This window comes from Hirundo rustica, chromosome 4 (genome assembly GCF_015227805.2).
Source record: "Hirundo rustica isolate bHirRus1 chromosome 4, bHirRus1.pri.v3, whole genome shotgun sequence".
Taxonomy (NCBI): domain Eukaryota; kingdom Metazoa; phylum Chordata; class Aves; order Passeriformes; family Hirundinidae; genus Hirundo; species Hirundo rustica.
In genome coordinates, this window is record NC_053453.1 from 53,397,003 (window position 1) to 53,409,607 (window position 12,605).

A 12,605-nucleotide genomic window follows, 5' to 3' on the forward strand; every position below is an offset into this window, starting at 1 on the left:
CACAAGCTGATAGGGATCTCCTGGCTGTCGAGGTGCCTCACTTGGTCAGTGCGGTGGGGCCGAGCAAGCCACGCTGGAGCGCTGGCAGTGCCGGAGGCAGCAAGGCATAACGCAGCGCCTCGGGCAGGTGGCCGGCGCTGCAGGTGTCGGGACGGGCAGAGCTGGGTACCAAGCTGGCAATCAATAATGCAAAGAGGCAGTCACATGACCGTGCTGGCTGCTGCAGGATTCCTCTCTCCCCCAGAGTCTGGTTACTTCCAGAGATCAAGTTCCAACCTATCGGCTGGTGAATTATTAAACTCCATCAGTGCTCCCTTTGTACCACGTCTGTGTCTTCCTGCTGTCCTTCCTTGCTGGGTTCCAGGCTCTTTCCATCCAGCTGGCTGTGCAGAAGCAGAGTCCTCCAGGCCAGAATAGCACTTTGCACCCTCCTTTGCTCCTTGCTTCTCTGTGGGAGACTGAATAGGCTCCAGAGATGGATCTGTCCTACAGATCCACCATCTCCATCTATAAGGTGAGTGTGGGCATCTAAGGCTGCTCCTGACTGCATATGGGAGATGTGTGGGTGGGAGATGAGTGTTTTCTGCCAGAGGCTTGCTTGGGTGAACAGCTGAGGGCTGAATCCATTCCCAGGCTGTACTGCAGCAGCTCCTGTGGGTTCTGGGCTGTGTTTGGGAGCAGGAGGAGAGGGCAGTGCGGGTCCTAAGGGCAGATTTGTGAAGGAACTGAGCAGCCAGGGTGGTTTGGACATGGAACTTGAAGGGAAACACACCCTGGTTGCTTGCAGGAAGATGTTCGATCGGCCGTTTTGCCCATCCCTTGAAAGAGTCTCTGACCTCATAAATGCTTCCCCACACACCTCAGTCCTGAGCTAAGCAGGGGAAGGGCTGAGAGAAGTCGGGAATTACTTTTTCCAGTCTCTGGTCTTCTCTGTAGTCAATGGACACCTTTGATAATTGCAAATAAAAGCAGAGAAGCTGGTTGTCCATCCGTTCTCTTACTAAACTGCTGAGTCTGGCAGTGCACCATGTCCTGGCCAGGAAAAGGTTGCGTTCATGCCTGGATAATAAGCAGTGGCCCTCTGGCTGGCTGTGGGATGAGGGAAAAGGCTGCTCAGATCCCCTGCAGTTACTCCCCTGCCTGCAGTGGGTGTGGGCCCTTAGGAGAAAGCCATCCTCATTTGTGCAACCCCTTGGCTCTGCAGTGGGCTACCTTGGCCTCTGGCACGGCTCCTCTCCTGGCTGGCTCGGGAAGGCTAAGAGCAGCTGAAATGGCTAACCAGTCTCGATGCAGGGGGCTGGCTGTGCTTGGCTGTACATTGCCTCCATTCCAGTGCTCCAGAGGGGGCTCTCACCCAGCCAAACCACAGCACAGGGGCCTTGACCTGCTGAGGTCTCTGGGCATGAGGAAGAATGGCATTAACATGCTCCTGCCTGGCCACAGAGTATCCTGGAGCAGTTCAACCCTGCGCTGGAGAACCTGGTGTACCTCGGGAACAACTACCTGCGTGCCTTCCACGGTGAGTGGGGTCCCACACAGCCAGGGCTCTGGATCACAGCGTTGCATCCAGCCTGGGCATCCCCTATCCCCTCACCTAGGACAAGGGTGCTGGTCTGCTACCTCTGACGTGTCCTGAGCCGCTCTTAAGCACTCTTCAGCTCCAGGACCCTCTGCTGATGGGGAGAGATGGGGTGCCTATATAGGCAAAGCACCAGGAGGTGACTGTTCTGTGTGCTGCTTGCTGGAGCTGGTGGTGGTGGGAAGGCAGGCCAGACCCTTACCACCCCTCTCGTCTCCCCACAGCATTATCCAAAGCAGCCGAGGTGTATTTTAAGGCAATTGAGAAGATTGGGGAGCAAGCACTGCAGAGTTCCACCTCTCGCATGCTGGGTAAGACTCTCCTGCACATCATCTTCTCTCCTGTGGTGAGCCACAGGTACAATTTTTTGACCTTCTCCCTTAGTTGGTCCATTTCCAGGTACTGGGGTAAGAAAGACAGCTCCTCTAAATGGTGTCTCTCTGTAACAGGCCCTGTCCAGGTGGTGACAGTCAAATTTACTGCGTGTCCTTGAATACTTCTCACAGTCCCAGCACTCTCCCCTGTATCTCTGTGAGATCAGTGAGTGAGCTCAGCTCCTGTGATGGACCTCTCACAGAGACCAGTCCCTGTTGAGGCCTCTTGCCACCAGAGATTCATCACAGAGGAAGCATTTTTCTCGTCCTTGGAGGTGTGAGGATGTAGGGGTTTCACGTTTACTAAATTCTGGTCTTAGTACTCACTCTTTTTCTGTGGGAGAGAGACTACGAGAAAAACAAAGCAGGATCAACCTTAAAAATGAACAAACAATATTATTATTAACACACACTAAAAAAGTAGAAAAAGAAAGTTGGGAAAAAAACTAAAATAAAACAGAATTAAACTCTAAAAACACCCTTCCCCTTACAAACTGTTAACTTTCCTACAAAAAAATATTAAGAGACAAAACTTGTAATTTTCAGTCAGTTTCACCATTAGTCTTTCATTAATTCTTTAGGAGAAGAGTCTCTCTTAGAGTGATGGATCCCACTGACAACTTAGAATTCTCTTGTGGGTTTTTAAACTGTCACAAAAAGAGCCGCCCAGGGAAACCTGCCTTTGTGACCCCTCCCATTAGCAGGTTCCCAAGCTGCTTATGGGTCATGGGTCTTAGACTTTTACATACTGGAGTGTCACCTTTTAAAGATGAATAACTCCAAAGCAAAGGATTCTTCATCTCAAGGAACAGAGATATCTTCTCACTTCTTCACTGGTGCAGAGGGCTTCTCATCTCTATCTCTGTTCAAGCATCTTATAGAATTAATATTATAGTCCATCACAAACTCCTTTGCTCAAATCCACACAAAAATCTAAACAATCCTCTTCCTAAATGCATATATTTCCCATGCTTTAAAGGGATAATCTAAACATAGAGGTCATTTCCATGGCTCAATAAGAATGTAACAACCAACTCCTCAACCCTTTGTCCTAACAGTCTTTTCACTCTTGCTCTACTGACTTTATGCTGTTTCTTCTTTATGTTCACTCTGTCCTTTCTTACTCTCTCAGAGAAGGGCCAAGCTCTGGAAGCTTCATGTTGCCAGGAAAGGGTTAAATCTGCCCGGAGTCTCTTCTCTCCCGAGGTAGCTCGTTCAAGGCCACCCTTGTGAAGGAGGAAGAACTCACACAGAAACATCAGAGATCGGAGCGCCCGGGGAGTCCGGAATCACAAAAAAAAAAAAAATAAAACCAGGCAGGATCATAAATGCCTTTTCAGCCCACCCCTCGGTGTAAATCGGGGCGGCCTCGGCCTAAACAATGCCCATAGCTCTTATCAGGGGCCCGGCAGAGATCTCTCCCTGCTCCAGGGAAGTTCAGAGAAAGTAGCTGTTGTAAAGCAGCAACCTCTCCTTCCCCCACCCTTCACCTGGGAGCCGATGGAATCCGGCCAGGCCTCAGGCAGCTCCCCACAAAAAGGGGGAGAGCAGCAGGCCCAGCTCGATGTTACCTGTCTCTCTCTGGCCAAAGGGAAAAAGGGGGGACCTGCACGAAATCAAGGGGTTTTATAGTGTACTTCCCAAAGTAGTAACCGACATTTTTCAGTGGTCAAAACAGATGCCAATATTCCAACCCTCTGATAGGTCCCTGTCCTTTCAAAGCAATTCCCAGGTCCTGACCGGGAAAATCATTCTACATTCCTCTATGACTAAAAAAACTAAACTGCACTAACCCCACTAACCCATGACAGAGGGGAAAAGCCAGGGAGCGTGCACTGACAACAGCTGATGGGGTTTTGTCCTCCTGAGCCTGCAAGCGGCTGGAATGGCAGCTTGGGGCGGAGGGACTCATACTCAGCAGTGTAAATAACTCTGCAGCCTGGTGCCAACTGCTGAAAATGTGGTCAGGGTACTGCTCCGCTGTTAAACGTTTTAGAATAAATCTTCTAGAAGATGTGCCCCTTCTGCAGACTCTTTTTGTCATCTGCACCTCCCAGCTAGCTCCTCTCTTCCCTGTCATCAGTCTCCTTCTCCTGGTTTCATACTGCAAACACCGGTGAAGTGGGACTGTGCACAGCATTGGAGTGGGTGCTGGAGCTGCCTTCCCGTAGGACAGCCAGAAGTCTGCACCGCAGCTGAGAAACCATTGGGGTTAGCAATGGGGCCTGTAGGGGCTGTGGCAGGGCACAAACGCAGCGCTCCCAGCCCGTGGCAGAGGCCAGGCTGCCTGCTGACACCTGGGGCTGTGGCAGAGCACCGGTTCAGCAACCACGTGGGCTGGAACAGCCCTGCATTGGCAGTGCCTGCAAAGGAAGGCTATCAGGGTGCAGAGAACAGTGCTTTGTCATATCTCTTGGACTTTCACAACTGTGTATCATCAGCCTGAGCTGCATGCTGCTGGTCTGCCTCTTTGGGCACACGAGAAAATTGCCACAGGACTTTTTCACCTTCTCCTTTTTCCCCCGAAGGTGAAATTCTGATGCAGATGTCGGACACGCAGAGACTACTGAGCTCTGATTTGGAAGTTGTGGTGAGTGGTTTTCCCAAGGGCTGGTGGAGGATAAAATGATTTCCTTAAATACAGCTTATCAGCATTTACCATATTCACCCCATTAGCTGCCCTCACACACGCCTGTAGACAGGTGCCTGCCTCCCTGCTGCATGTGGCACAGGAGGGTTACAGGGCTGGGGCATGCCCAGAGCCTGGCTGTGAGTCACTTGCTCAGCACGTTTTATGAGCCACCCCTTATCACAGTGCATGTAACGTGACGTATGGTGAAGGGATAAAGGTGATGGCTCCTTCACCTCTTTCAGGCTCAGACCTTCCACGTGGACCTCCTGCAGCACATGGAGAAGAACAGCAAAATGGATGTGCAGTTTATCAGCGTAAGTGATGAACTCCATTCTCCTCCTCAGCTCTTGTTTCCCTCTCTCCTTCACCCAAAGGTTTTCGCTTTAACACTTGAGGTGTTTCTGTGATTCTTCTCAGCAGGAGATAGGGAGACTTACCTTCTCCCATCATGGAGCAAACTCCCCTTGTTCAACTGATGATGGAGAGTTAAAGAAGGCAGGTGGCTGTTCTCTGCAGTGGAACTTGCCAAATGCTCCGGCAGGGCTGAGAGATTCAGCATTCCAAAAGCAGAGTTTCCAGCTCCCCTAAACCACAGGCTCTGCCTGTCTATGGGTCCTGTGCTGCCGTGGCCCAGCTGGCCATGCTGGTGGGTAGCGTCACAGAGGAAGACAGAGATATCCAGTGGTGGGGCAGCTGGGCGCCAGTCCTCGCTCCTGAGATCTGGAGATTCATCAGCACTCTTGGGCCATTTAAAATTAAAAGAAAGGCACATTTTATAAGAGGTCCAAGAGAAGCCTGATTGCAAGTGGACTCAGATGTCCACCCACCCATCAGAGCAGGACCCTTTCTGCCTCACAGTGTGGGTGAATCTCTGGTTCCTTTCTGAGCCTGTTTTCTCCCTGGCAGGAGAGCCAGAAGCAGTATGAGCTGGAATACCAGCGAAGAGCCACCAACCTGGATAAGTGCATGGCAGAGCTGTGGAGAATGGAGCGGGCTCGTGACAAAAATGCCCGGGAGATGAAGGTAAGCAGTGATTGAAGGAAGGGGGGCTGGTAATAAGAACTGGATGATTTCTTGGGAGCCAGGGCTGGTTTCTCAGCAGCCTTAGCCAAGGGATTGCCCCAGTGTTCAAAAGGCAGCAGGCTTATCTGGGAAGTAGGAAACTCCTATTCTACAGGGTGCTACTGACCTGTGGTACTCCTGCCAAGCCCTTTCCTCAATTAGGAACTCTCAGGAAGCAAGGACCTAATCCTTGGCATTCTGCTCTAGCTTCTCTCTGCTGCTCCAGCACTACAAGTGGACCGGGAAGCTGATAGACATGATGACGCCTTCCAACTCTTCCTCTGAGTCCACTCTGCTGGATTTTCACTGATCACTTTCTCCCTCTTTTCCCTGTGACACAGGAGAATGTGATCCGACTGCGCTCGGAGATGCAGGTGTTCGTTTCTGAGAGCCAGAGGGAGGCTGAGCTGGAGGAGAAACGCCGCTACCGCTTCCTGGCTGAAAAGCACCAGATGCTCTACAACACTCTCCTCCAGTTTTACAGCAGGGTACAGCCGTGACATGCTGGGGAGCAGAGCTGGGGGTGCAAACAGCAGGGCTGGGGGAGAAGCACGCAGGCAGGAGGGAGCCAGGGCTGAGCCATCCCTTAGGTGAAGGATGCATCTGTGCATGGACTGGGCAGGAAACTATTTTATTTCTTTCTGTGAGGTTCAAGCTGGCTCTGCTAGGCTGGGTGAACATGTCTGGGGCTGAGGATGGTGCTGGCATGGGGTTAGTTGGGTATGAGAGTGATGGAGGAGAGAAGGGTGCTATAGGTGTTTATAGCAGGGTCTTTGGTACCAGGGAATCTCGGGTGGAGGGTGCCATCCTGGAAATTCCTGCCTGCTGGGAGCTGTTTGGCCATTCCCACAAGCCTAATTGTGGGAGAGCCTGGTCTCTAATGTATGTGTAAGCCCTAGAATGCCTCTGTATCTGGTCTGCCCTGTCTATCACTCCCTCTTCTCTCTTTCTCCCCAGGCTCGGGGCATGATCCAGACCAAGGCACCACGGTGGAAGGAGCAGCTAGAAGCCAGCCGTAACCCCTCAAGCAGCCACTCACAGGGGCTGCTCTCAGCCTCCCACGGCCAGGGGTATCCATCAGGACGGCTCACGCCCACCCACCACGAGATGGTGAGGAGCCCACAGGCAGCTTAACCTCGTTTGGTGAAATATTGGAACAGGTTGCCCAGAGAGGGGGTGGATGCCCCATCCCTGGAAACATTCAAGGTCACATTGAACTGAGCTGTGAGAAACTCGATCTGATTGAAGACATCCCTGCTCATTGCAGGCAGCTGGACAAGATGACCTCTAAAGGTTCCTTCCAACGCAAAATATTCAATGGTTCTTTGGTGGTGAGGCTGCAGGGCAAGGTCAGTCCTTAGCCAACCATGGTGCTTGCTGCCTTGTCCAGGTCCAGTGCCCTTTTCTAGCCTGTGTGTGGGCTGCAATGGAGGAATGTGCTGAGTTTGGCTTTCTAAGAGGGACTGCATATCTCTCAGAGCATCTCCTGCCTAACACAGCCTTTGTGGATGTGTGTTCAGCCCTCTTTCTTTCCAACAGCCCCAGAGACCCCTTGGAGACTTGACTTCTTCTGTGACTGGGAGTAGGTCCAGCATCTTCTCTCCAGACCCTCCAGAAATGAGAATGTCTCCCCAGCCAGAGTCGTCCAGGTGGCCACTGCGGAGGACACCATCAGCAGCCAGTATGACCCATATCTGGGAGCAGTGATGTGGGGAGACACGGGTTGGAGCTCCTTGAGAAGAGGTTGGGTTTGGGAAGGGATCACCACTCTATCAGACCACCAGACCTCAGACACATTCCTGGGAATGGTGAGAGGACAGTGCCTATGGGAGCTGTAGAGGGCAAGGCTGAAGTAGAAGGTGAGCTCAGCCTCCAGAGCAGGGTCCATCCAGGGCAAGGCCAGGCTGTGTGAGGTTGGTAACCTACAAATGTGCAATTTTCAAGGCTCCTTGATCTACAAGAACTGGTTCTTGCTAGAATTCTCATTTTAGTAAAGCACCTTCTCTCATACTACCAGATTAAATATTAGCTTGCTCTATGAAACCCAGCCACTTAACCCCTGACACACCTGCTTTCCCCTCCTGAGAAATTTCAGCTTAAGTTTTTAAAAGAAGTAAAAAAAGGACAGGGAGAGAGATAAATTACCCAAATAATCAGTAGCTCTAGCAGGTCAGGAGGAGGACTGCAGGCAGGGAGGGCATCACCCAGGGCATGCAGCGCTTATGCTCTAGGCATTCGGCCAAAGAGGACACAGTGCAAAACAAACGTGTTTGGTTTGAATTAATTGTCTCCTGCAGGATGCTTACCCTGCTTTTCACATGCTACGCTTTGCTCTCTCCCTGAAAGGCTGTCTCGCTCCTCACTAGAATAATTACTTGACTGGGAAAGCACTGGTCCCTTTGAGGCGGTGTGGGTCTTGCAGGAGGATGCCAGACTCCAGCCAGACCCTTGGGATGCCTCCCCACAGGTTTGCTCCCTACGGGCCGTACGTCCCGTTCAGGTTCCTTCGGTGAGGCCAGCAGTGGCAGCGAGGGCAGAAAGAGAAGTGGCACAGCAAGAGTTCAGGCCATTGTGCCCCACACAACGGGTGCCAACCGGACCCTGCTGCGGTTCGATCCCGGGGATGTCATCACGGTGCTGATGCTGGAGGCGCAGAACGGCTGGCTCTACGGCAAACTGGAGGGCTCATCCACGTACGTGACTCTGCTGCTGTAAATTGGCCAGATGCAGGCTTGTTGAGTCTGGAGCTGGAAGGGTTAAGCCCAAAATTATCACCCCCCTTTGTCTCCTGATGTGGCCTGGGCACTGTGTCCCACCATCTCAGTGGGACAACGCTGTGTCTTCAGTGAGGGGGGCTCTCCATGCCAAAAGGATGCAGTGTGGTAGGGCTGGCGTGGACAGGCTGCCTAAGAAACCTCCAGGGGCTTTGGGGGGAAGAGCCAGGGATGCAGTGGCTCCTGGCTTACGTGACTGAGTGATTCCTGTCATGGGATCCAGTTCAGGGCCATGAACTGCTGGAGTTACCTGAGAGGCCTGGCACTTCTTAGCTCACGCTGCAGCTGCTGCCATAGCCTCCAGCAGAGGCAGGGCATGGAAACTGCTGCACCCAGCACTTATTGGATTCCTTCCTGTGGCACTGCCAGCTAACATCTGTGTGTGAAGCCTGCCCCATTCTACACAGGACGTGGTCTGCAGGAATGCTCACAGATGTGAGATGAACAAAAGCAGTGCCTTTCCTTGGGCGACTGTTTCTGGAGTGGAGCTTCTGTAAAATCTCTGGAGGAGTTTTCCACAGCTTCCTTGTGATTGTGGTTTGTTGGAGTGTCTCTTGCTGGATTGCACCAACATTACTCCCAGGAACGCAGGTTTTGCACAGCTTCCAAGAAAAGTGAGCCCTGCTCCAAGCTCAAGGTCTGTCCCATGAAAATGCCTGTGCCCCACCTATGGGTGAAAGGAGTGCAGGAACCCTGCCACATACGGTAAAAATGTGGCTAGATTGATGTGTAGGATGCGTGCAAATCAGAAGCGTTTGGCAACCGGATCTGAAGAACCACAAACCATGATTGCCTGGACCTCATTTGACTCTGTTCCTGTGCCTTAGGTGTGGTTGGTTCCCTGAAGCTTATGTCAAGCCTTTGGAGAATACAAGGGAGATGGAAGAGCCAGATACCAGGTAAAAGGATGGCAATTGTCCAGGCAGGAGCTCCTGGAACACCACGAATGCCAGTGGGGTAATTGTTTAGAGTGTGGCCCATGGAGACCTGCAGGGCTCCCATGCTGGAGAACCTGCCAAGAGCCTCGTTGTGCCCTGGGATCTCACAGGCTTCCCTGGGCAGCTCCCATAAAACGTGCAATGTCATCTCAAAGGTTCTTGCAACTGGGCCTGTCCAAGACACATGTATTTCCTCCAGAGACACGCCGTGTTGTGCTAGCACCTGTGCTGCTTCCTGATCCTTGCTCTTTGACTCCCATCCCACTGTCTTCTCCTCTTGCTCAGGTCCTTCCCACTGCGAAGCAGCCACAGCATGGATGACATCCTGGACCGTCCCAGCACGCCGTCCTCCAGCAATTACTGGCCTGTTGCTGCCCAGCCCAGCTTGCCAAGCCCACCTCCCCTCTCAGTGGGTGCCAGCAGTCACCAGAGTGGGGTGGCCGCCCCAGGCAATGCTGGCTCCAAGGTGAGTGCAGGAGCGGGTACTGATGGATGTGTGTGAGTTGGGCCACACCTGACTTTCATCCTCTAAGGCACACCTTTTCTGCTCTGGCCAGAAGAGACAGAAAATCACTTTTCTGATGTTGGTGAAGGGACCTGCCAATTTTCTGAGTCTTGTTAGCACCAGTCTTTCTCATCCAGTCTGCTCACATGCCACCTTGTCTGATGACCCTGCCAGTCTTCCTGTTGTGTGCAGATCCTCCCTGCCTGGCTTTGCTCCCCCAAGAGACTGCCTGCCCCTGCCCTTCTCATTTCTCTCTCTTTTTGCTCACCAGGGACCCTTCAGTTCAGTCCTTTTCTCCATGACCTCCCAGCCTGATTTCTGGTGGCTCCAGGGCAGCACTTCTTTCTGCTAATAGTAGGACCATGGAGTGACCAGGCTGGCCTGGGAGTGGGTGACCAGCTAACAGAGATGCCATCCTTCTCCCTTCAGAGAATGGAGGGGAGTTTCATAGTATTCTCTTAAATTCAGACCAGGGTTGGCTTAAAGTCACAGCTGGGGTAGGGAAAGGCTGGGAGCAAAGGCTGAGGGCACAGCTATTTTTGAGAGCCTTAGAGTAAGTTGTGCCCAACCCATGGCTTATGGATGGCATACTGAGAAGGAAGTCCTCCACTTATTGCTTCCAGCAGTAGGGAATTGACAGGGTAGAACCAAGTCAAAGGTGAGGCCCTGGGGGAGGAAAGAGCAGTGCTGCCCATGGGGCATTACTTGCTCAGTCTCACTGAGGGCTGGAAAACCTTTTCCATGGTCACTGGTTCCAGGGCAGCGCAAAGTTGCAAGCAATTGGATGTCTCAAAGAACTGAAAACGGCAACATTTAATTACTCTTTTTTCCCTTTATGTCCTGCTCTGTGGTTTCAGGTAGCCTCAGGCTACACAACATAGCGGGACAGCCTCTGAAGCCTTTCTGTCCCTCTGGGTCACTGGGTTTTCAATCCTGTCCCAGGGCTAGGGCGTAGGGATAGACCTGGGATTGAATCATGAATTGTGTGCAACATTTGGAGTACATGGCAGAGTGTGGAACCACGCTAGAAAGGAGGGAAAGACTCAGCTTCGCTTTAAATGTATTCCCAAGACATCCCCCCCAGCTGAGCCACAAACAGATGGGTGTGACTTCCCAACTGGGTCCCGATAGCCATGTGGGGCTTTCTTGTTTGTCACTAGAGTACTTTAGAGTTGTCACTGATCCTTCACTATCTCCTGGCTAAGAGTAAGGGCCACAGGGCCTAGGTCCAACTTTGTCCATCAGGTTTGTCCACTTCTAAGTAGTATGTGGAGTAGGGTAGGTAGGTACAGCTCTGGAGCTCCCCATGGATGCAGGAAGCACATGAGGACATGGATGACAGAATTCTTGCCAGGCTGTGTGGGCAAATATGAGGGGGCATCTCTGGTAGTGCTGGAGGGTGAAATGTAGCTTCAGACTGTCACTGTTTGCTGTGCTTTTCAGATATGACATTTTGGGGATCTGAGTAATCTCCTTTCTTCTCCAAAACAAAGATGTCCTAGAAGAGTAAGGAACCTGCGGTGTAGGGACAACCCCCCACAACAAAATTCAAGATATTATCTATAGTGGGGAATTTGTGGACTTTTGCAAAGCTGGAATGAATAAGGAGTCAGAGCCCTGTTAAGAGGACTTGCACTCCTAACTCACTTAAGTGTTTTGTGAAATCTTCCTCCATGTGTGTGGTGTCTCCTGCCCTCCTTTCTTCTCTCCATTCCCCACTCCAGATTTCTCACTGCTGCTTTTGTTTTCACTGCAGAAATCAGGAGTATTTGACCAGCCCCCTGAACTCTTCCCACGGTAAGATGTGGAACTCCACTCTTGAATCATCTGACAGAGGGGAGTATTATTACAATGCTATTATTATTTAATCTTTTGAACTATCAAATGTGGGAGGCACAAGGTAGTGTCTGGGGAAAAGCAATGCACAGCCTGCCTTCCAGTACAGGAAGCAGAGGTGGTCCATTGTGGCCTCTGCTGACTGGGAAGTTCCTATCCTGACTCAGATAAAATGAGGTAGAACCTGAGCACCCTGAACGCATGTCCAGACCCGCGCGTTCCTTCCCGTCCATCCTGGAAGGGTCACAATAGCAGCTCGCAGCCTGAGTGTGGAGCTGCACGACTGTGCATCTCTGCCTGCTTGCAAAGGGCTGAGACATAAAAGGACGTGGCTTTGAGTTCTGATGAGTCAGGTCTGTAGAGATGAGACTTGCCATAAATCCCTGGTTTTCATCCCCCCGCAGCTGGGTGTTTCTGGTGTGGTGCTGTGGCCTTTTTCTGCTCCCCAACTCCTTGCTTGGAGGGTCAGTGTACACTCTACAAGTGTAGAGCGCTACCATGAGAGACAGCCACGTGCTAGTGTCCCTTCTTCATCCTTTGGAAGAGGGGGGGTGAGAAGCCCTCAGGAGAGTTCAAGGGGAACCACGCGGGAATGTGCAGCGGGGTGTGTTAAGGATGGAGAAAACATAATCAGGAATAAGCTTTGCCACACTCTCCCCCTTGGCATTGAGGTGATTGCAACAGGACTAAGTAGTATTTGTTCGGTCACAGAGATCTCTGCATGGTATTTGCAGACTTTCTGACAACTGCCTGTTTCCCATTCCAGAGGTACCAACCCCTTTGCCACAGTCAAGCTGCGCCCCACAGTCACCAATGACCGCTCGGCACCCATCATCCGATGAAACAGGGCTGTGGGCAGTGAAGAATTTCAGCAGAGAAGGAGGAGGAGAAGTGATTTCCAGCTG

General features: G+C 51.8%; 1 protein-coding gene across 1 annotated transcript; it reads left to right on the forward strand.

Moving 5' to 3' along the window:
• Positions 1 to 426: 426 nt before the first annotated feature.
• Positions 427 to 12,605, forward strand: BAIAP2L2 (BAR/IMD domain containing adaptor protein 2 like 2). The gene is made up of 14 exons (XM_040062656.2): positions 427 to 514; positions 1,444 to 1,519; positions 1,804 to 1,890; positions 4,482 to 4,543; positions 4,828 to 4,899; positions 5,492 to 5,608; positions 5,989 to 6,135; positions 6,605 to 6,757; positions 7,187 to 7,328; positions 8,115 to 8,340; positions 9,249 to 9,320; positions 9,645 to 9,825; positions 11,621 to 11,661; positions 12,467 to 12,605. The coding sequence occupies exons 1-14, from the start codon at positions 476 to 478 to the stop codon at positions 12,540 to 12,542; spliced, it is 1,491 nt and encodes a 496-aa protein (XP_039918590.1). The 5' UTR covers positions 427 to 475; the 3' UTR covers positions 12,543 to 12,605.